The sequence below is a fragment of the Ictidomys tridecemlineatus genome, chromosome 10 (genome assembly GCF_052094955.1).
Source record: "Ictidomys tridecemlineatus isolate mIctTri1 chromosome 10, mIctTri1.hap1, whole genome shotgun sequence".
In the NCBI taxonomy this organism is placed as follows: Eukaryota; Metazoa; Chordata; class Mammalia; order Rodentia; family Sciuridae; genus Ictidomys; species Ictidomys tridecemlineatus.
The window spans coordinates 116,156,417-116,179,425 of record NC_135486.1 but is presented as its reverse complement, the minus strand read 5'-3'; the positions used below and the strand labels follow the sequence as shown (position 1 = coordinate 116,179,425).

Below are 23,009 nucleotides of genomic sequence, written 5' to 3'. Positions count from 1 at the left end.
TCCACAACCTCCGCCCTTCCCTCCCTTTGTCTTCCTGCGCCTCCCCTTCCTCCTGCCCCATCCTTCTCCTTAGGGAAAGGGGGGCCCCAGTGGAGAAGGAAGTTCTTTTGGCATGGGGGAGGCAGGGGTTTGGGGGGAGGCTAGGGGCACAGAGTGTCCGAGTTCCAGCTTATGGAAGAGGAGACAGGCTCCGCCCCAGCAGGTCTGCCCCACGCCCCCTCGTGCCAGGCTCTGCGTGGGCCTGCGCTGCTTGCCGCATACCTCTCGTTCCTCAGCCCCCGCCAGGCCAGCAGGGTGGGAGGAGGCACCTGAGGGAGACATGAGGACCTGGCGCAGTGGTGGGGAACAGGGCGGACACCCCCAGGAGTGAACTAGAGCTGTCCCAACCTTGGCCTTGGAGCAGGTGCTTATCCTAGGTTGGGGGGGACTCTGGGGTTTTGATCCATCATGATTAATTGAGTTGGTAACAGCTTCTGGTAACTCTGAAGTGCTAGGAGAGATTAGCCACAGGCTCATGTCCTAGACCTCTGATCTGTTCCTGAGGCCCCTTGGCAGCAGGATCAAACTTGATGCCGAGAGTCAAAGGTCAGCTCAAAGGGGGAAATTCAAGTTCAGGAAGTTTGGAGGAAAGTTACTGCTGGCCTCACCTCAGTCCTGCTGCCCTTAGATCTGAGATGGTCCCCAAGCATGGAGCAGTTGGAGTGTGTGGGGAGCTGTGATCTCTGGTCCCCGTTCTTATTATGACCTGTAAAGCCAGTACCGGGGCTCCAGATGGCTAGCAGAAAAAAAGTGGAGCTAAATAAACGAGCCTGGCCACTTTGGTAACCGATGGAGTCTAATTTGAATCCAGGTTACCGGACCCCAGAGCGCTGGTCTCTCCCACTGCCTTCCCGTAGTCTTTGGAGACCCAGGGGTCCTAGAGGTGTGGTTCTTCCCATGCAGAGGGAGTGGCCCTGCCGCACCCCCCCCACCTCGTCCTCCATGGAAGGCATGTCTGTCAGGGTTCACTCTTCATTCACTCCACCTCTTGTCACGTTCCTGCTATCAGTCCCCTTTTCTCTCCTTGCCCCTCTATTCCATTCTCTGGCCCCAAATGAAAGCTGAGTCAGAGACAGCCGCTTCCCCCTTGGCTCTTGATTCCTCCCAGGCCCCTCCTAGGCCGGATCCGTTAGTCTTCTAAGTCCTCTCCCCCCACCCTCGAGGGGCGGGGAGTCCAGGCCAGCCTAGAGGCTGGGGGAGGGGGTGGACTTTTGGCCTGTTTATTCCCTCCATCGTCAACAGCTGCTGCCACACAGGCTTGGCTCATTCCTCTGACCTGTCAGGAAGCAGAGAGACCCAGAAAGGAGGGAGTCAGAAACCTGGAGACGGAAGGACCTGAGCCCGAGGAGAAACGGGCAGAAGCCACGGCTGGATTCCCCTCCTTCCCCTCCGCCTGCCTCAACGCTCCTCCTTAGCCAAGCCCCTTCCACTTTCCCGGGGGCTCCACCCCTGCCCCTCTCTGGGGCCCAAGCCCCTCAGGGGCCTGCTGTCCCAGGATGTCGATAGCTGTGGAGAGCCTTGGCTTCTTCATGGCAGCCCTGGGGCTGCTGATGCTGGGGGTGACCCTGCCAAACAGCTACTGGCGAGTGTCCACCGTGCACGGGAACGTTATCACCACCAACACCATCTTCGAGAACCTCTGGTACAGCTGTGCCACCGATTCCCTGGGAGTCTCCAACTGCTGGGAGTTCCCGTCCATGCTGGCCCTCTCTGGTATGGGGTGAGGAGAGCTTTAGGGAGCAGAGGGAGGGGGGACAGGCTTGGAGAGACCCCAAGGGAAGGGGTGGCTGTCTTTGGTCTGATCTTCGGTGCCATAAGGATGCAGGAAGACGGGTCAAGCTCTGGGTCCTGGGCTGCTGTAGCCAAGAGCACTGTGCACTCCAGCCTGGCTCTGGAGTGAGACCTTGTTATATTTGGCCCCTGGTCTAGTGGAATCCTCCACCAGTGGTTGTAAGAGCAGGCAGCAGAGTCATCAAGCTGCCATGTGCAACTCCTGCCCTGGCTAGCTCTGTGCCTCGGGTGAGGAGACAATGGGCTTGGTATCGGCCACCTGCAGGCTGGGACCATAACAGCACCAGCCCTCAGGTGCTGGTGAGGATCACATGCAGCAAAACCTGCAGACCCTGGCTCCCTGTTGTCACATATGCACATTTTATTCTGGGTGGGATCGCTGGGTTGGCAGGGTGAGGAGGCCCCATTTTGGCCTCTGAGCAGTTGATAGGCAGCAGGTCTCAGTGACCAACCAAGCATCCACGCTGGGCCGCTGGTCTCCCTGCTGTGCTGAGCTGTACAGAGCCCCCAGCAAGGCCAGGTTGCAGTGGACGAGCGGCCAGGCAGTCTGAATGGAGGTGGTGGGCACGCCCAGGACCAAAAGCCCAGGGTGCTGAGTGGCCAGAAGAGACAGTGGGGGTAACTGGCCCGGCAACCCAGCCAGCCCAGTGCATCCATGCCTGGCACACTGAGCCCTGAGAGGGGCCCATGGGGCACTGCTGCTCTTGGCCTGCAAGAGGTCCCAGTGCAACAATGTGCAGGAGCATCTGGAGGGGAGAGCAGAGGGCTGCGGAGAGGGCTGCGGAGCTCCGGCCTGTGCTTCCCCGTCCAGCTGTGCTGTTGCAGTGGTCTGTAGTCACCTGCTGCTGGGTGGGGCATTGACCTCATTTCACAAAGCTGAAGAAATTCTGTAGGGTGTAACAGCCTAGAGCCACAGGAGGTGAGGGCAGCTGAGACTCCAACTTATGGTGCCCGAGCCCAGGGCCCAGTTGATTCCTCCATAGCCCATTGTGGTTCAGAGAGGGATCCTGGCCCTCATTCAGCCACCCGCCAGCTGTGCACCCCAACTTCCACTTGGCCACCAGAGCTCCCTGAGGATTGAGAGTTGGGGTGGGGAGGGAGTGGCTGGGAGTCAGAATGTCCTCTCAGAGAACTTTGTCCCTCCTCCCTGCTCCCCAACTTCAGGCCACTTACCTCTTCCTGGCAGGGACCCAGCCTTTCTCCTTCAGCACCCATGCTGCTGCCCCACCCAGGAAAGGGGAGCAAGGTCCTCAGGAGCACTTAGCAATTATGGAAGACAGAGAGGGGAGGAGGGGCTGGCAGCTTCCCTCAGTTTTGCAAAAGGGGAAACTGAGGCATCAAAGAATATGAGCTAGACAAACTCGGATGATCCTGGGCCCAGGTGTCCCACCTTCCAGGTCAGAAACTGCCCTTGACCCTCTGCCATAAGCCACTGCTGCCCCCTTCAGGTTACTCTGGGAAGAAACTCTGTTGGAAGTGTCAGGCATTGTGTTTGAGCTCTGGGTGGGACTTGGAGAGCCCTTGGGGATGGGGAAGGTGAAGTTTCTATAATGTATAGTAGAACGTGGGCCTGATCTGATGGAGTGGCAATTCTCAGCCAGCCTGGCTCTGCACTTTGCCTCAGCTTGGGAGGAGCAGGGGTTGCTACAGCATCCTGTAGGCAGAGGTCCAGGGTGCTGCAAAATGCTCCATGATGCATAGGACATTCCCTGGGAACTAGGTCCCCAGCCCAGAGTCAGTAGTGAAACCCATGGAAAAGGTACCAACAAAGTGCACCTGGCTGGGAGGAGGAGGGCATGGGTAGGAAGGGCGTGGATGCACAGGGAAGGAGGCTGGAGGACTTTGAGGGACAGCAAGGCTTGTGTCTGAGCAAGGGCCACAGGGGCTGCTGTGGGCCATGGAGGTGGGAGAGATGGGGGAAAGACTGATGCCTGTGTCCCTCCCCAGGGTACGTCCAGGGCTGCCGTGCGCTCATGATCACCGCCATCCTCCTGGGCTTCCTTGGCCTCTTTCTAGGCATCCTGGGGCTGCGCTGCACCAAAATCGGGAGCATGGAGCTCTCCAGGAAAGCCAAGGTGGCAGCCATCGCGGGAGCCCTTGACATGCTGGCTGGTAATTGGGGGAAGGTGTTGGGTGAGCTTGGGGTAGCCCTTGGCCACAGACTACGGGCTTCCTGCCCCATGTCCAGCTCCCCACTCCTGGCACATGCAGCTCCTTTCCCTTTGCCTTGACACCTGCTGGGCTCTTCCCTGGCTCCCTGCCATCCCACCCTCATCTGAACCTCCAATCCCATCTACAGTTCAGTCCTCCACCAACACACACACACCGGTACAGTGTAGAGTAACAATGCCAAGACTTGCCACTAGTGTTCCATTTGTACATTTTCACACCTCTCATCTCATGATAAGTCTGCAAGGTAGGGTGGGCATTGTCCTGTTCCAGATTTGAAAAGCTCGGAAAGGTCAGGTGGTTTCCTGGAAGACAGGCCCCCAGCAAGGGGAGTGGTGACAGCCCAGGGCTTGGTGGAATTTGGGATTCCTAAGGAAAGGGCCATCAAGGAAGTGGGTGGGGAGACTTGGACAACTGGGCTTTGCAGGCTGGGTAGGATAGATTCTAGGTGAGGCCAGGAATGCCGGGGCCCTCAGGTTGGGATGAACAAGGCAGCTCTGAGGCCAAGGGGGGCTGGGATTGGATGTAGAGTGCCAGGAAGGGAGGTCAGAAGTGCTGGATTGAGACCTTTACAGTTGACTGCCAGGATGGGAAAGTTTATAGGCTGGGGCGGGAGAAAGGAATTGAAGTGAAATGGTTACCCTTAGACTTGATGCCCTCCATCCTACTCAGGAAGACCCCTGCCTGACCCTTCTTAAGCCCCCACACCAACCTCCTGCCTGGGCCATGCTGACCCAGGGCACTAGTGCGGTTCTCCTGCCTCCCCAGGGGCCTGCGGGATGGTGGCCATCTCCTGGTATGCCGTCAACATCACCCAGGACTTCTTCAACCCCCTCTACGTTGGAACCAAGTGAGTGAGAAGCTCCGCCCTCTGGGACAGCTCGGGTGGAACTCGGCCCTGTCCCTCTGGCCCGCGCTCACCTCCTGGCCCCCAACCCCACGTCGCCCTTGCGTCCAGGTATGAGTTGGGCCCCGCCCTCTACCTGGGCTGGAGCGCCTCCCTGCTCTGCATCCTCGGTGGCATCTGCCTCTGTTCCAGCTGCTGCTGTGCCTCCCAGGAGGACCCCACCACAAGGTGAGAGAGGGGAAGGACAGGGTGGAGGGCAGGGAGCAAGGGTCATACCTCCCTGTGACGGCCCCCTTCTCCCCACAGGGCCCAGCTTACCTATAAGACTTCCACAGTCGTGATGCCCACCGCCACCTCAGATGAAGGTGACAGCAGCTTTGGCAAATACGGCAAAAATGCTTATGTGTAGGAGTTTGGGCCAGCGGAACCCATCTCCTTTCCCACTGCCCAGTGGAGAGGGGTCTTTAGGACCCTGGGGCCCATCTTCCCTTTAAAAACCTGCAGCAGGCCACACTCCAGGCCACGCCCCTTGCCTGGAGGCCACGCCCCATCCTGGACTATTCTACTGCCCGTCTTCTTCCGAGGCTGGGTGTGAGGGGACGGAGGTGCCCCCCCTACCCGGTTTGTGTGTTCTATATAAATACATGCATAAATAAATGTGTTTTGTGACTGTTCAGGGTTGAAGGTGTCAGGAAGTGGGGGCTAAGCAAGGGGGAGAGGTGGGGCCAGGGAGTGAGTCAGTTCTTGGACCCCTGTCGTTCTACCACTTCTGGGCTGTCTTGTCCAGCAAAACAGAGGCATTGCTAGCGATTTCCAGAGGGTGGTACATAATTACTACCAAGAGTCATCTTGGACCAGATATGGGAAGCCCCACCTCCAGGTTCTTGGAAATATCAGAGATTCCCAGGATCAGCTGGCAGTGATAACAAGCCACTCCTGATGATTTATCAGAGCTCCTTAAGGGGACAGTTGGTTTGGAGCAGTTTCTTACCTGGGCCTGAGCAGGGACATCAGGAATGGGCAGCCCCTTTGGAGCTCTGGATCAAGTTAGCTGGGTGTGGTACCTGTACATTTCTCTGGGGGGAGGTTCCAGAAGTTTCTGCAGGTTATGTGCAAGGCTAGACGGTGTCCCCCTCAGCATAGGTTGGGGGCAAGTGTGGCACAGGCCCAGCTCTACTTGGTACCCATTCAAGACAGGAAAATGAGGCCACAGGACAGAAACCTGGCATCCAGTGACAGCAGAGAATAGGGGCCCAGCCCAACATGTATCCCCTGCCACAGGACCTAGTGATGACTGGGTCCCCTCAGCAGTCCCCTCCGTTTCTCTTCAACCTTATCCACTCACCTGCACCGGCTGTTTCCTGTAGGCCTCTTCGCACCCCTTCCTTTCAGGGAGATGCGCCCAAACCAAGTTCCACAACTGAGCACTAAGTACCATGTGCCTTAATAAGGTGCTAGGCTAAGTTTCCATTCCTCTGGCCATCACATGGTCACATGATTAAAGGAGTTAGGGACATTTTCCCCTTTTCACTATATTTACCGAGTTTCTTCTCACTAGAAGCTGGGGTGGGCACCAAAACATGGACTTTGCCCTCAAAGAACTCAAACTTGGAGCAAAGAGGAATGTCAACCAGAAGCTGCCATCTGATGTCTAACAACAAACCACTCTGGCTTTTGGGCAGTGCAGCAATAGCTGTCAATCCTGGGTGCTCACAAGCTGCGGGCACTGGGTGAGAGTTCTCCCAGTCCTTGCAATACCTGGGAGGTGGCTGTACCAAAAGCAGAGGCAAAGGCACCTGCCCAGCTGCACAAGTAGGAAGCAGTGGGGCCGGGACTTCTCCAAGACTGAGGATAGCTGATGATGCCTCCCAGAATCCTCAGCTATCCTAACGCAACTAGCAGCAGTGCTCACTGAGCTCTTTAGGAATAAGTCCCCAGTCTCCAGCCTTCCAGAAGGTGGCACCAACCTCTTCTTCCTGTGTTCCCAGGAAGGGTGGTGCTACTCCATCATGACACTAGGTTTAACTTCTAGAAACTGTTGGAATAGTGTAGATTTCCCAAAGACCAGGGGTCTCCGAAGTCAACAAACAAGTTTCCCGTTTAAAAAAAAAAAAAAAAAAGCTGGCAAATCTTGTTCAGGCCTTTCCTTGAGGAGTTCTGGTTTAAAATAGGGATCCACACACACAAAAAGAAAATATCAGATAATAAAAAAAAAAAAAATAGGGATCCACGCTTCTTAGAGAATGTTCTTGGATGACCAGGGGAGCCAATCGGCATCAGAGCACCAAGATGCCACTGGGGTTAGGAACCATCCTCACAAGGTCACTTGGGAAGGTGCTGGGAGGAGAGATCTTACACCAAGAAGAACCTACATGACTCCATTTATAATAACAAAACATGAAGCAAGGCCCTTGAGGGTAGGAATGAACCAAAGAGCAGGCTGCGCTGACACACTGAGTCTGACGCAGTGTTTCTCCACCAAGAAGGGCTTTTCTAGGCTCAGGACATAGCTCAGGTGGTAGAGCACTTGCCTTGCATGAACAAGGCCCTAGGTTCAATCCCTAGCACCACACACACACACACACACAAAAAAAAAAAAAAAAAAAAAGGCTTTTCTACTTTCCTTTTCTAGCCTGTGTACTTCTTGGTGAAGAGGAAAGATGAATTAAAGGTTCTGGACCCCAGAGTTTCATTTCCTGGGAGAGACAAGAGGCCCAGACAGGAGTTGCTGCCGGCAAACTGAGACTCCTGGTGTCCTTGTTACTAACTACTAACAAACCATCTCAAGACTCAGCAGCATAATTCCACTATTTTATTCTGCACACAGATTCTGTAGCTCAGGAATCTGAACAAGCACAGCACAGCGAGGCAGCTTCTCTCTCTCTGGATGTGAGACGGAAAGCTGAAGGTGATTGATGCCAGGGGCACAATCACCTGTGACTGAGGCTTGGCTGGCAGGATTTGAAAGCCTGGCCCTCCAGGGTCTGCAAGTGAGGGCACCTGCCCACAGCCTTGGTGTCACCTGGGCTTCCTCACAGAATGGTGGCTTCTGCTTCAGGGTAGCTGGATTTCCTATGGACTGTCTTGGGGACCCAAAAGCAAGTGTCCTAGCCACAGGGCAGGACTGTGGCTATCACGTTGGGGGAGTCATTAGCTGGCCTAGATTCTAGGGGAACACCCCACCTTTTGATTCAAGGAAAAACAACCTCACCTCTTTTCTACAATCACCACACCTGAATTCTCTCCAAACCCTGTGGTCACTATCAACTCCTGTGAAGTTGTCATTAATACCATCTGGCCTGCAACAAGTTTTCAGAGAAAGGGAAAGCAGGTCCCCAGAAAACACTGTCTCAAAGAGCAGTGAAGAGCCTGAGGCAGTGCCTGGCATTGTCCTGGTTGCCATCTCATTAACATCTTATTAAGGTCATTTGCTCAACAAATACTCCCAAAGCTCCTGCCTTGCTGTGGCTTAACAATGCGACTCCAAGGAGCTTATGGGATTAGGGTTTGCAATCCTCAAGATGAGGCACAGAGAAGGCCTGGCACCCCAGCATGCAGCGCCACCAGGCCAGGAAGCTCTACGCTGCAATCCCTGCAATCCCCACGCTGCAATCCCCACGTCTTCCAGGAACTTCTGGAGTCAGGGCTGCCAATCATTTGACACAATTGTTGTCACAGACAACAGGGGCTTCTAAAGACAACTGCTTTCTCAGACAGGGGCAGCAGGGACAAAGGTTCACTGGCCACTCCCACTTGGCTAAGCTCCAGATAAAGTCAGGACTGGCACCTTCACAGTAGCATCCTGTTCCCTGGCTCTAGCCCTCGCCCAGTTTCTGTTACCCAGTCCTGGAACCTACATGTACTTCAAAAATACTAAGAGGAACCAGAGAAATCAAAAGCAAAACCAAACTAAATAATGCTGAAGAAAGAAGGCCTGGCCCCCCTGGGTCTGCAAGTGGGGACACCTGCCCACAGCCTTGGTGTCACCTGGGCTTTCTCACAGAATGGTGGCTTCTGCTTCAAGGTAGCTGGATTTCTTATGGACTGTGAAGACACATGGATCAGTTAAGAAAGGCTGAGACAAGATGACGGAGTGGCTGGAGAATGGGACAAAATTCCCCATGGTCAGACACAGAAGGGGGATAGCGGCAAGTGGCAGGTCAGAGGAAGAGAGCAGTAAGTAGGAGCGACAGGTGGCCCATGACCCTCACCCCCAAACACCCCACAACCAAGCAGGGAGGCTCTGGGCACCAGGCCTTTTATTACCACAGCACTCTGCAGGCTGGGCCCACCCTGCTGGACGACCCCGGAGACAAGACTGGCCGTCCCTGTAGGGACAACAGAGCTGTGCTAGGGGAGTGCGTGGCTCTTCCCTGTTCAGGGCACTTCCTTGGTGGTACATGGAGGTCCTTCCTCTCTGGAGACCCCAGGCTCAGACAGTCCACTTCAGACACCTGCAGGCAAACAGGAAGAGGAAGAGGAAGAGGTCTAGGGAGCCACAGAAGGGCAGTGAGTGTGGACAGGGAGGCCACAGCTCACCTGGTCTCCTGGTGGGTGCCCAGACATCGCACCGTGCAGTACCGCGCTCCGCAGCTGACACAGGTGTAGGGGGAAGGGAAGCCGCACACAGCACAGAAGGGGCGCTGGGGCCGGGACGGGGGACCTGCGCAGGCCGTCAGGTAGTTGGGGCCCTCTGCCACGCTCAGGTTCTGCAGAGACAAGGTGGGCGGGCTCTGTGAGCCTCACGCAGCCAACACCTGCCAGGAAGGATCTCCAGGGGCTCCCCCTCCCCACGGTCCCCTGGCGTGCCCTTCTCACCTGCTCCTCCAGCAAGGCCTGGAAGTTTTTTCGGAAGCGGAGTTTAAAATGATCACCCCGAGTTTTCTTTTTTTTCTTTCCTAGGAGTCCAGAGAGATGAATCACTTGACAATTGCAGAGAAGGAACAGCTCTCTCTGGCTTGCCACAGGGGTGCAGTCTGTCTGTCCTGCCCTACCAGCCTTTGCCCTTTACCCCACTCCCCCAGTCAGGCCCCACCAGCTCTAGGTACCCCGACTCTGAGGCCCACGTCAGCTCATCCACTCTTTCCTTACTCTGTGTACAAGAGAAACTGAGACACAGTGGCTCACACCCACGAGGGCCAGCAAACGCTCGGGCCAGGGGCCTCACGGCCCAGTGTCCTTCCACAGTCCTGACCTGGGCCTGTCCCTCCCTTCCTCCTCGTCCGCCTTACCAGTGTCTGCATCATCGTCAAACTGAGGCAGCCTCTTGCCGAGCTGGGGGAGGCCTGCGTGGGGGTCATCCTGGAAGTTGTCATTCTCCAAGGCCTCGAGCTGCCTGTTGATGCGGCGCTGCCGGGCAGCCCGGTCCAGCACCCGGCGCTGTCCAGGGTCCTGGGAGCGAACTAGATGTGGCAGGGCAAGAAGAGTTATGGCCAGAGAAGAGGGACACAGGGAGGCAGCGAGTGTGGACGGGAGGCAAGATGACCAATCCCCCCAAGACACTGCGGGGTGACTTGATTATGGGCAGTGGGTGGAAGATGGACACAGGTGGTAGCCACGGTCCTCTGGTCTCATCCCAGGTCCGAGGCCCGTATCCCTGTTTCCCACTGTGTCAGACCTCTGGCCCTGCTTCCTCCCCAGCCAGCAAGACTCCTTTAGTTCCTCAAGCTGCTTCCCACATTTTCCTAGCACTTCCTGCTTCCAGCCAGTGAAGCCTCTCACTGTGCCGAAGCCACACAACTGTGCCCACGTGGAGACACGGAGCACCAGGGTTCCCCAGCTCCACTGGGACGTGCCCTTGACCAGCGTCTCTCCCCACCCCTAAAGAAGCAAGGAACACAAACTCCCCCTTCAGACCACCCACAAACACTCCTGCTGGGCCCACCCTCTCCACTCTCCAGGGGCCTGCGACTGAACCCAGCCCTTCTCCTCCAGCTTGAGTCCATCCCTAACCTCAGCACCCTCCACCGGCCTCAGCTGGACTTTCCCTTCAGGAGAATAAATTGCTGCCAGCGTGTCTACGCCTCCAATGGCCTAATCTTTTCCCTTCCAGAGGGTCTGAGTGATGTCCTCACCTCCCACCTCAACCTCTAGCAACCTGACTCCTGCCTGACTTCAGTGCTGGCCACGGGTAACCGCCTGGGGCCACTCCAGAGTGCATATCTAGCTCAGTTCTTCGTCTCGCATGTCTCTGCCCTGTGACCGTGCTGCCCACCCTCCTGGGGGTAAAGAATCCCTATTTCCTTGGCGTGGCTCCAGCTTTCCTCCTCCTCCCTCTCTGGACTCTCAGTCTCCCGTCTTGGCTGCCCTCCCTGCCCCTGAGCCTTCTGCCCACCCCTCCTCCCTCTCAGTCTACACCCTCTTCCACAGGGCTCTCCTATAACCCACATGCAAATAACTCCAAACATGATCATCTTGGCCCAGAATCCTGTCCTGAGCTCCAGAATTGGCTCCAGGACATCAGCACTGACCCTCTGATTATTGCACCTCAATATGGAACATCTTCCATCCAAGTCTGCCTCTCCCTGCGGCCAGAATGAACGGATGCACTGCGTACATCCACACAGAGCCCTAGCAGTCCGCTCATCCTCTTTGTCACCCCATCAGCTACTCGCCAGGTTCTGATAATTCTACACAAAATATCTTTGTTTATCAGACAAGTACCAAGCGTGTGTTCATCATGACAATAGCAGCAGCGCCGGCAGCCACCACTTGCCAGACACATACTCTGAGCTAGGCACCATACAGTTGGTCCTCCCTGTCCACAGGTCCCACATCCATGGATTCATCCAATCCCCAGATTGACAATGTTTATTCAAAATGCACCTGCACTCAACAGGTACAGACTTATTCCCTAAACAACACAGCGTAACAACTAGTTCAGTAGCATTTACATTGTATAAGGTATTAAAGTAGATAGAGATGATTCAAAGTAAAGGAGAGGATACACACAGGTTATGTGAAACCATTACACCATTTTATATGTGAGACTTCAGCATCTATGGATTTTGGTATCCAGAGGGGGTGTCCTGGAACCAATCCCCCATAGATTCTGAGGGGTGACTTACTAAACAATTAGCATAAACTGAATAATTTAATCCTCACAACAACCCTTTGAGATAGGTATCAGTTCATCTCAACTTACTGATGTTTGGAAGTTAAAAAATGTTTCTAGGGCTAGGGTTGTGGCTCAGTGGTAGAGCACTTGCCTAGCATGTGTGAGGCACTGGGTTCGATTCTCAGCACTGCATATTACTTAAATAAACAAAATAAAGATGCATTGACAAGCAGAATATATATATATATATATATATATATATATATATATTATACAACTAGAAAAATATATATATAAATAAATATTTCCAGAGTTTGCACAACTAATAAATGGCCAGGTCAGAATTCAATCCCAGAACCAAGCAACATCAAAACACATTTTTTTTTGGTTTGCTTTGTTTTGGATTTGGTGGTATTGGGGACTAAACCCAGGGGTGCTTCACACTGAGCTACACCTTCCTCCCCACCTTTTGATTTTTTTGCCCAGACTGACCTGAAATTTGCAATCTTCCTGCTTCAGCCTCCTGAATAACTGAGATTACAGGTGTGTGTCATCATGCCTGGCTTAAAACACATGGTCTTGCCGGGCCTGGTGATGAACATCTGTAATGCCAGTGGCCCAGGAGGCTGAGGCAGGAGGATCACAAGATCAAAGCCAGCCTCAGCAAAAGCAAGGTGCTAAGCAACTCAGTGAGACTCTGTCTCTAAATAAAATACAAAACAGGGCTGGGGATGTGGCTCAGTGGTCAAGTGTCCCTAAGTTCAAAAACACATGGTCTTGATCACTGCATGATGCTGCTTCCCTCCCAGGTGCCGAGTGCCGGGCAGCACCTGAGCAAGAGCATAGTCTTGCAGGAGCACAAAGGATTTTAAAGAACAAGCACGTTTGGCTAGGAAAGTACTAAAGGCTTCGGAGCATAAGACAGAAGCCCCCACTGCGGCCCTGGGGTTTTAGGGAAGGTAAGTCTAGCTTGAGGCCCAAGTCATCGGTACCCTGGTTGGGGGAACCAAGAAAGCTGGGTGCCTTTAACAAACTGAGGGAAGTTCAGCAAGACCAGCATGTAAAGCAAGTGGGGCAGAAGCTGAGATGAAGGCATGCCAGGTCCTCAGAGTTCTACCTCTAGATATTTAAAGGAATTTGAACTTGGGGATTTTACAGGTGAGAACAATGGAAAGCCAGTGGGGAGGTGCAAGTTAATTTAGCATCTCTTTAAGTGACCTTCCAGTCTCTAGACCTGCTTTCAACAATAAGGTAACCACTGATCACACGTGGTTACTTATATTTAATCTAATTATGAGAAAATAAAATTTTAAAATTCAGTTCCTTGGTTGTACTAGCCACATTTCATGTGGCCAGTAGCCCCATGTAGTGAAAGTCCTACTGTGGATTGAACTCCAGAGACACTTTGCCACTGAGCTACATCCCCAGCTCTTTTTATTTTGAGACAGAGTCTCAGTAAGTTGCTTAGGGCCTTACTAAATTGCTGAGGCTGCCCTTGAGCTTGCAATTCTCCTGCCTCAGCCTCCTGAGTCCCTGGGCTTACAGGCAGGTGGAACACCCCACACTCAACAGCACAGATTAAGAACATTCTCATTATCACATAAAGTCCTACTGGACACTACTGCAATCCATCTGCCTCGCTGAAGCCAGAACTGCCTTTCAAAAAGATAAACCTGCTTGGTCACGCCCCTGCCTTAAAAGCTTTTGATGGCTCTCCACTGCCTCTCCATGGAGTTCAACTTCCTCGGCGGTGTATGGAATGCTTTTCAAAACTTCACCTTTTCCCATTCCTCTGGCCACTGTTTGCTTGTAAGCTCCAAACTTTAAACAGGCTTCCTAAGCGACTTGCTTTTTCTTGCTCCTCTGCCTTTGCTCGCGGAGTGACCCGCACCTCTGCGGTGCAAAACCTTAACCCGCCTTTCAAGGCTTAATTCAAGCGTTTCTGTTTCCTTCCAAGCCTTCCAGGTCTCCTTTTCTTAGGAGCTGGGGCGGGTGCCTGTGCCCAGGCGCCGTGCGCCGCTTTGCCATGGCACCTATCACTCTGAAGGGCAATGCAGGTCCGGGTGTCCGTCCCGCTCACAGAAAGCCAGTTCTGGGGTAACAGGGCTCTGTCTCCTCTCCATCCTCAGCGCCAGGGTTAGGGCAGGCATCAATAAAACTGAATGAACGCTTTAGGGGGCTGCCCGAAAGACCTGAGAGTCGGTGAAGAGATTTGAGACAAATAACTGAGAAAGTCCCAGGTCGGGTTTGGACTTGGGAGGCCAGGGGGTCTAACCGCTGGGGGCTCACATACCCGAAGTTTTTTTCTCCACCATTTGCGCAACACAGCAGCCGGATGAGCCTACTGCGCACGCGTACTAAATAGGCAGCAGTGGTTTAAAAAAAAAATCCTACCACTTCCGGCAGCGTGCGTTTGTGCGCGTGCGCAGAACCAGCCCCCACCGCTTGTAGTCATTACGTGGTGTTCCCTTGGAGACAAGAAAGCTTTCCGCCATGTTTTATAGGGGCAAAGCTACTTCCGGTCTCAGTGTACGTGTGCAAATTTAGTGAAAGACCCGAAATGGGAGTCTTTCGAGAAATATTATTGTCCTTGGGTCCTTCAGAAGATGCTTCCATCCCAAAGACATCCCCTGAAGTATTTCCCCGGGGCAGTAGATGGGACGGCCTGGACTGCGGTGGAAAGCGGCCGACTTGAGTGGGCCGACTGAGAGGTCCTTGCTGACCGTCTACCCCAAATCAGCCTCCAGCTTCCCAGGGCCGCAGTCTCGCCGCGGACTCCCCGGCCTTCACCCTCCTTGCCGCCCCTGCGCCTCGCTGCCCCCGTCTTCCGCCCGACGGCCGCGCCCGCGTCCCGCCAGACCCTCCGCGCCGGATCACTTCCCCTCCGCGGTTTCGGCTCCCCGGGCTGTCGGGCGGGCGGAGGGCGCGGCAGGCTCGGGCCGCAGCCTCGCCCCCTCCCCGCCCCGCGGCCGGCCGCCACCTGCGCGCGCCCCGCTCGCCCCGCGCCCCGCTCGCCCCGCGCCCCGGACAATCCTCGCCTTGTCTCGGCGCCTGCATCTCCAGTTCTCCGGGGCCTCGGGTTACGCCTTTTTTCCAGGGCGGAGCCCCAGCCCCGCTCCTCCTCGCAGCGGGCGGCTCCGCAGCCCGGGTTCCCCGTTCCCAGAACCTTCTCCCGAGTTGGGATCCAGACGCGCAGCCCAGCCTGGTGCGGGCCCCCGTGCGGCCCCGGCCTGCTCCCCGCCATGGCCTCGACCGGCCCGGGCCCCCGGCTCCTGCTGCTGCTGCTCCTGCTGCTGCCGCCGCCTCCTGCGGCCTCCGCCTCCGACCGGCCTCGGGGCAGCAAGCCGGTCAACCCAGGTGAGGACCCCGGAGCGCTAGCGGGCCGAGCGGGCGCTGGACGGACAGTGTCTGCCAACCTGGCCGGGGAGGGTCGGGGCTCCAGCCCCGCACGCGCCTGTGGGCGGTATCACGCGGCCCCTTGCCCACTCCCCACCCTGAACTGGAGTTTTCAGCCTCTCCAGGCAAACTGACCCCGAATTCCTGGATGTCACTCCCACCTGGCTCTCACTGGGGTCAAAAATGTACCTGGGTGGGGAGAATTTAGAGGGAACTGGAAAGAAGAGGAAAAGGACCGAAGTGGAGTTAGGGAAAAGGATCGATGGGGTCCTGCAGAGAGTCAGGCACGTGGCTGGGAAGTCTCAAGTACCCATTCCTGGCTGACCTTAGAGAAGTTGCTGGTGATCACCGTGGCCACCGCGGAAACAGAGGGATACCGGCGTTTCTTGCAGTCTGCTGAGTACTTCAACTATACTGTGCGGGTGAGGAAGGGACCCTGGGTGAGGAGTGGGCTGAGAACTGGTGCCGGGCTCCCACCGTGAGCCTGGGCAGCCCTCAGTCCTTGTTGATTGGATTCCTCCCTGGTATGTGGATCTCCCACAGACCCTGGGCCTGGGAGAGGACTGGAGAGGGGGTGATGTGGCTCGAACAGTTGGTGGAGGACAGAAGGTCAGATGGCTAAAGAAAGAAATGGAAAAGTATGCAGACCAGGAAGACATGGTCATCATGTTTGTAGACAGGTAAAAGAGCCAGGGATGGGGGGAAAAGGAGAGGGTGAACATGAGGAGGGATAAAGATGCTGAGGTTCCCAGCGGCCTCCTGTTCATCCTCCCCTTCCTTGCTCAGCTATGATGTGATTCTGGCTGGCAGCCCCTCAGAGCTGCTAAAGAAGTTCATCCAGAGTGGCAGCCGATTGCTGTTCTCTGCAGAAGGCTTCTGCTGGCCTGAGTGGGGGTTGGCAGAGCAGTATCCTGAGGTGGGCACGGGCAAGCGCTTCCTCAACTCCGGTGGTGAGTGGCAGAGTGCCTGAGATAGAGGGGCTAAGAGTGTTCCAGGTGCCTGGGGGCTGGAGGGACAGTGGGGCCAGGCCTTTAGGGACTTTGGATTTTGAAATCACCACCTCCCCTGTCCCCTCCACCAGGATTCATTGGCTTCGCCCCCACTATCCACCAAATCGTCCGCCAGTGGAAGTACAAGGACGATGATGATGATCAGCTGTTCTATACGAGGCTCTATCTGGACCCCGGGCTGAGGGTAGGTGGGGCCGGAGAGGGGCACTCAGCCTTGTACCTGTGGGAGGCCTCTGCCTGGGGGAGGCAGACGGAAGGGGATTTGGAGGTGTAAAGAGAAGAGGGTGGGAAATGATGTCATCCCACCTCCCGTTCATCTCCCTGCTCATCCCATCCAGGAGAAACTCAGCCTTAATCTGGATCATAAGTCCCGGATCTTCCAGAACCTCAATGGGGCTTTAGGTGAGGAAGAAGGCACTGGATGGTGGGCGACGAGGGGCCTACTGCTCGGGGTCCTGATTGGGAAGGGCTCCTGGTGGCCTGTGGCTCCCCTGAGTAAACCGCACTGGGCCAGCCTCCGTAACGAAGCAGCAGTGGGGCTTGTGCCGAGGTGCCAGCCTCCGAGATCTCACAGGGGAAGGTGCCTGGCTGTCCACCCTGTACCGATCCTCGGCCATGTGGACACTGGATCCTGAGGGCTAGTGGCTCACCCCAGGTCACACAGGGAGCAGGTGGAGCTGCAGGGTGGCAGCGCCTGGTCAGAGCTCTGGGGAGAGCAGAGGTTCCTGTCCCAGTGGAGCCACCGTCTAGGGGCCTTGCCGCCCAGGCACCCTCATCCCCTGGAGAAATTGGGACCCCACATTTAGAAGAAGCCATTGCTTGGCAACTCCCAGAGAAAGGGTGTGTAAAACCTGGCCTTCTTCCCCAGACGAGGTGGTTCTAAAGTTCGATCGGAATCGTGTGCGCATCCGGAACGTGGCCTATGACACACTCCCCGTCGTGGTCCATGGAAATGGTCCCACTAAGGTGCCCTTGTCTGCTCCATGTCCTGGGCACCCCCAGCCCCCTCCAAGTCCCTGAGCAGCAGAGGTGCTGGGAGAGCTTCCTCCATACCCTGCTGCCCCGTCCTCTGGGCCGACCTCCCTCACATTGCCCCTGCCCTCCTCCACCCCCCAGCCACTCCCCGTCTCTCCCTCACAGCTGCAGCTGAACTACCTGGGAAACTATGTCCCCAATGGCTGGACTCCCCAGGGAGGCTGTGGATTCTGCAACCGGGACCGGAGGACACTCCCGGGGGGGCAGGTGAGGAAGGGAACCAGGTTGGGGTTCCAGAGCACCCTGAAGTGTGTCAGGCAGGGGAGCTCTTGGGAACCCACTGGCCAACAACGGCTGAGGGGCAGAGGGGCCTGGGCTCTCCTCTGAGCTCAGCTGTTTGCGCCCCCCAGCCTCCCCCCCGGGTGCTGCTGGCCGTGTTTGTGGAACAGCCCACCCCGTTCCTGCCCCGCTTCCTGCAGCGGCTGCTGCTCCTGGACTACCCCCCTGACAGGATCACCCTCTTTCTGCACAACAACGTGAGAGCCCCGGGCCCTGCCCTGCCTGCAGCTTGCTCCCCTTCCCGCCTCGCCACCCTGGCAAGCGCTCAGCCCACCTCTCTGCCTGCCACAGGAGGTATACCATGAGCCGCACATCGCGGACTCCTGGCATCAGCTCCAGGACCACTTCTCAGCTGTGAAGCTGGTGGGGCCAGAAGAGGCCCTGAGCCCAGGCGAGGCCAGGGACATGGCCATGTGAGTGAGACCTGGTGGGGAGGGTGCAGGCCGCCACCCTGGACCACTCCATGGCCACCTCCACAGACAGCAGAGACCCTGGGTGGGGGCAGGACCATCCCTTATCTTCCCCTTGGGGTAAAGAGGGGTCCCCCACACCCCCTAGTCCCCTCCCCTCTCTGCTCCCTGTTGGGCTCATCTGTGTGGGTGTGTCACCTCCAGGGACACTTGTCGGCAGGACCCTGAGTGTGAATTCTACTTCAGTCTGGATGCCGATGCCGTCCTCACCAACATGCAGACCCTGCGCATCCTCATCGAGCAGAACAGGTGACCCCGCCCGGCTGGGCACCCCACATGTCCTGGCACCCCTAGCCACCTCACCCCTCCCCCCCTCAAGGCTCCCCGGGCCTCTGCCCAGCCCTCACCCCACCTGTCCCCAGGAAGGTGATCGCCCCCATGCTGTCCCGCCATGGCAAGCTGTGGTCCAACTTCTGGGGGGCCCTGAGCCCCGATGAGTACTACGCCCGCTCCGAGGACTACGTGGAGCTTGTGCAGCGGAAGCGCATGTGAGTCTTGGAGGGGGGGGGTCCGTCCTCCCCTGTGCAGAGATTGGACCCTCGCCCTGGCCCCCACTCTCAGGTCTAATGTGGCCACTAGGCAGCTGTGTCGTGGCTGTGGGGTAGGTCCTAGATGTGGATAAGGTGGCTGAGACCAGCAGTGCTTGGCAGGCTCCAGGGCTAAGGTGTCCCGAGGTAGAAGCCTCTGGGATGGACTGGGCAGAATTTGGGGGTCTCCCACCTCGCTGACCCTGGTATCGCCACCTGCAGGGGCGTGTGGAACGTGCCCTACATATCCCAGGCATATGTGATCCGTGGGGAAACCCTGAGGACAGAGCTGCCCGAGAGGGAGGTGTTTTCGGGCAGTGACACTGACCCGGACATGGCCTTCTGTAAGAGCCTGCGAGACAAGGTGAGCAAGCAGGGCCTAGGGTACAGGGCCTGGGGCTGGGCGCTGGGAGGCTGAGGGGCAGCCACCGAGCATCACCTCTGCCCCTCTCACACCCACCCCACCCTGCGCCAGGGCATCTTCCTCCACCTCAGCAATCAGCACGAGTTTGGCCGGCTGCTGGCCACCTCCCGCTACGACACTGACCACCTGCATCCCGACCTCTGGCAGATCTTCGACAACCCCGTCGTGAGTGGCCCTCCCTCAGGGAATGCTCCTTCCCTGCCCTTGGCTAAGGATGTCACCAACACACAGGGGCTCCTGGGAAGGTCCCATGTTGCCGGGGTGGGGGGGTGGCCCAGAGAGGGTGGGAGCAAGGCTCCTCTCAGGCACCCCTACATTTCCCCAGGACTGGAGGGAGCAGTACATTCACGAGAACTACAGCCGGGCGCTGGACGGGGAGGGGCTGGTGGAACAGGTGAGCTGCTGGGGACTGCCTACCTGGAGACCCTGCTCCTGGGTCCTCCACTAGGACTGGCAGTTCTCAAACTGAGTTCCCAGGGACCTGGGGGTGCTCTGCTCAGGCAGGAGGGAGGCTAAGGCTGAGCAGGTGGGCCTCTAGCCCCAATCCGGGTGTCAATCACAGTGATTCTCCTTTCATCTTTTAAATACATAGATGTTTCTCAACTTAGGATGGGGCTGCGTTCCCTTAAGCCCATCGTAAAGTCCTCCGTCGTGAGTTGAGGACCCTCCATGTTGGTGTAATCATACCTTTAGAGAGGGCTGTACTGCTGGGCACAGTGGCACAAGCCTGTACTCCCAGCGACTCGGAAGGCTGAGGCAGGAGGATTTCGGGTTCAAAGCCAGCCTCAGCAACTTGGTGAGGTCCTAAGAAAATTAGTGAGACCCTGTCTCAAGATAAAAATCTAAAAATAACGGCTGGGCTTATAGCTCAGTGGTGGAACACTTTCCTGGCATGTGTGAGGCCCTGGGTTCGATTCTCAGCACCTCATATAAATAAATGTATGAAAAATAAAGGTCCATCAACAACTAAGCAAAAAAAAATTAATAAACATGCCTATGAAGGCTAGGGAGCTCAGTGGTGAAGTACCCTGGGTATGACCCCAGTACCAAAGAAAGAGGAGGGGTCGTGCTGCTGTGAGCCACTGTGCCAGTGCCGGTGGGGGGCTGGTCCCTCTTGCCATCTGTGTCCTGCCCCTCCCCCCTCTCTGCTGACCTCTCTTCCTGGCCTGGCCCCCACTCGGGTGGCCCTCCCCGCCCCTCTGTCTTTGCTTGCCTGTGTGTTGCATGTCCCCCATGCGCATCTCCCAGCCCTGTCCCCCTCTGCAGCCATGCCCGGATGTCTACTGGTTCCCACTGCTGTCAGAGCAAATGTGTGATGAGCTGGTGGAGGAGATGGAGAGCTATGGCCAGTGGTCGGGAGGCCGGCACGAGGTGAGGGGAGAGAGGCCGGGCTCCCACAGGCGGACTCTGGGTCTGGCAGAGAGACTGTGAAATTGGGAGTGGGTGCAGTGAGGGGGCCCAACTGGGAGGGAGGCCCAGAGGCACCGTGGCATCCACTCAAGGCATATTCAGTGAGCTGCTGGCCCAGGTGGCACAGTGCAGGGGCCAAGCCCACAGGCCAGAGCCAAGCAGGGGCCCTTGGGTAGCCGTGGGAGGAATCTGGGGCCTTCACTGTAGAGGCCACAGCTTCCTGAGACTCCAGGCATCAGCGAGTAAAGCTGAGAGAGAGACCAGAAAACTGTTCAGATGGAGGGGACATAAGCGTCAAGGCCTAGGGACAAGGGAAGGAAGGAGGCCAGTGCTGCCCCCAGGTGCTCAGTGCCCACTGCCCTTAGGATTCAAGGCTGGCTGGGGGCTATGAGAACGTCCCCACCGTGGACATCCACATGAAGCAGGTGGGCTACGAGGACCAGTGGCTGCAGCTGCTGAGGACGTACGTGGGACCCATGACTGAGAGCCTGTTCCCTGGCTACCACACCAAGGTGGGCCCCGCCGTCTCCCCCAGCTGGGGGTCTCCAGGCAGGCCACTCATCCCCTGTAGCCCCTGGAACCCTATGGACTTGGGTCCCAGCAAGGAGCTGCTACAGGAGGCAGCCCAGGGCGGGGAGCGGCCAGGTGGAGCCCCAGGGCGGCCTTGATACTGGTCAGCATCGGGCCCTTCCTGGCCCCTCCTGGACAGGAGCTCCTTGTCATCCTGTCAGAAGAGTCCGTGGACCCCAGCCCTCCCAGCAGCCTCTCCCTCGTGTCCCTACAGACCCGGGCAGTAATGAACTTCGTGGTCCGCTACCGGCCGGATGAGCAGCCCTCTCTGCGGCCACACCACGACTCATCCACCTTCACCCTCAATGTCGCCCTCAACCACAAAGGCCTGGACTATGAGGTGATCCGCAGCCAGCCCCACTCACACCCGCACTTCACCCTGGGCCTCCTGTCCCTGCCTGGGCCTTTGGGCAGTTCCCCAGGTGTTTTATGAGTGTCGTCTCCTGGATCCTTTCTGGGGGCACCTCCCTCTGTCCCCCTTGCCTGTACCACAGCCCTGCCTGCCAGGCCCCCTCGGACCTGCTCACCCCTCCATCCCCCATGGCTGCTCACCGCTCCTTCTCTGTCCCCTTCCCTCCTCAGGGAGGTGGCTGCCGCTTCCTGCGCTATGACTGTGTGATCTCATCCCCGAGAAAGGGCTGGGGACTCCTGCACCCTGGCCGCCTCACCCACTACCACGAGGGGCTGCCCACGACACGCGGCACTCGCTACATCATGGTGTCCTTTGTCGACCCCTGACGCTTAGCCACTCTGCCAAGCCTTCCCTGCCACCGTGCCTTGGGGGGCCTGCCCCCCCAATCCTTGGAGAGGTGGCTCTGCCCATCTCCTCTCTTCCTGAGTATGTCCCTTGCGCCTGGGACAGAATGTGTCACCTCACCCCACCCAAGGCCCTCTCAGGAAGCCCCTGGAGCCCCACTCCACTCTGCAGCCCCCGGGGCTCATGGGAAAGGGTTCCTGGAGTCCCCATGTGATAAATTATTAAGGTTTCTCAGCCCCCTCCCAGTAAAGGAGGATTTGTAACTCTCGGGTCCATGTGTCATCTTTCATCTACCTGTTGACCTCGTCCCCCTTCCTGGCACCCAGAGGAGAGGGGAGACCCTGATTTCCTCCAGAGGGAGGAAGAGAAGCAGGGTGTTCCGCCTGTGGAGGGGCCTGTGGAGGAGCCTGGCAGCTTCCCGGGGGCCCACAACCTCTATCCCCTTTGCTGCCTGAGCTGGAGAGTGCTTGAGAAGGCTGCAGCAGCGGAGGACGCAGGGTCAGACTCGGGGTCAGGTGCAGATGAGAGCCCTGAAGAGGGAGGGGTGGCGAGCACTGAGCCAGGCTCCAGGGACAGTGCTGGGGAAGCAGATCCCTCCGGAAGCTGGTCTCCAATAAGGAAGGGCAGGGTGGAACCCTGCCTGCCACCTGCCAACAGCTGGGACCTACGCTTTTACTGGGACAAGATCTGGAGAGCCCTCTGGAGGAAGCCCTGGGAAGCTTCCTGGAATAGGAGAACTTGGAGCACGCTCAGAGAGGGGAGACTCCTGAGAGCTGGTCCAGAGTCCAGCCTTCAATCCTTAATCCTCACAGCCAGCCCAACACTAAATCCTCTAGACTTATCTCCCTTTGAAGCCCTTTTCAAACTCAGCAGGCTTGTTTATCTATTCTGGGACATTCCTGCCTTTGGACCTCTCCCCACCCAAAGCTAGGATCCTCCCCTCCCTCCCCCTGCCCAGCCTCCCTGAAAACCTCACTACTGACACCTTCCTTACTGGTAGGGGGGCTGGTCATCGCTCCCCATGGGTGAGCATCTTTCTGGCCAGACTTCCAGAAAGATGTCCCTCTCACTTCATCTGCCTCCACCCTCATGCTGTGACCTGTGGGTGAAAGTGGGCTGGGCAGGGACAGGAGAAAACACTCCTGGAAGGGTCCCTGGATGGGGAGGTCTGCAGCAGAGTGAGGCAGGCAGGGACAGGGACAGAAGGAGTACACCCAGGCTTTGTGAC

At 57.0% G+C, this 23,009-nt stretch overlaps 3 protein-coding genes across 6 annotated transcripts; 2 read left to right on the top strand and 1 right to left on the bottom strand.

The window, feature by feature from the left end:
* The first annotated feature begins 130 nt into the window (after positions 1-130).
* Cldn15 (claudin 15) lies at positions 131-5,520 on the top strand. The gene is made up of 5 exons (XM_005328491.5): positions 131-1,752; positions 3,778-3,942; positions 4,768-4,849; positions 4,958-5,074; positions 5,153-5,520. Exons 1-5 carry the CDS (start codon positions 1,536-1,538, stop codon positions 5,253-5,255), a joined length of 684 nt encoding a protein of 227 aa, XP_005328548.1. The 5' UTR covers positions 131-1,535; the 3' UTR covers positions 5,256-5,520.
* Positions 5,521-9,085: 3,565 nt separating this feature from the next.
* On the bottom strand, positions 9,086-15,077 carry Znhit1 (zinc finger HIT-type containing 1). Of its 2 annotated transcripts, none has more exons than XM_078023830.1 (5): positions 14,942-15,077; positions 10,078-10,248; positions 9,665-9,744; positions 9,386-9,555; positions 9,086-9,300 (listed from the first exon to the last, which is right to left on the bottom strand). In XM_078023830.1, exons 1-5 carry the CDS (start codon positions 14,958-14,960, stop codon positions 9,279-9,281), a joined length of 462 nt encoding a protein of 153 aa, XP_077879956.1. In that variant the 5' UTR covers positions 14,961-15,077; the 3' UTR covers positions 9,086-9,278. The 2 variants fall into 2 exon arrangements, with proteins under 2 accessions (XP_077879956.1, XP_005328547.1); XM_005328490.5 differs by lacking the exon at positions 14,942-15,077 and adding an exon at positions 14,197-14,359.
* Positions 15,078-15,123: 46 nt separating this feature from the next.
* Positions 15,124-22,044, top strand: Plod3 (procollagen-lysine,2-oxoglutarate 5-dioxygenase 3). Of its 3 annotated transcripts, none has more exons than XM_005328489.5 (19): positions 15,124-15,260; positions 15,630-15,721; positions 15,843-15,979; positions 16,086-16,249; positions 16,381-16,493; positions 16,648-16,711; positions 17,178-17,275; positions 17,450-17,551; positions 17,695-17,820; positions 17,915-18,036; positions 18,238-18,342; positions 18,456-18,581; positions 18,843-18,984; positions 19,096-19,209; positions 19,370-19,438; positions 20,311-20,415; positions 20,820-20,966; positions 21,239-21,364; positions 21,607-22,044. In XM_005328489.5, exons 1-19 carry the CDS (start codon positions 15,146-15,148, stop codon positions 21,760-21,762), a joined length of 2,223 nt encoding a protein of 740 aa, XP_005328546.1. In that variant the 5' UTR covers positions 15,124-15,145; the 3' UTR covers positions 21,763-22,044. The 3 variants fall into 3 exon arrangements, with proteins under 3 accessions (XP_005328546.1, XP_040133473.1, XP_040133472.1); XM_040277539.2 differs by having other exon boundaries at positions 15,126-15,260; positions 15,576-15,721; XM_040277538.2 differs by having other exon boundaries at positions 15,126-15,260; positions 15,576-15,721; positions 20,293-20,415.
* The last annotated feature ends 965 nt before the right edge of the window (positions 22,045-23,009 follow it).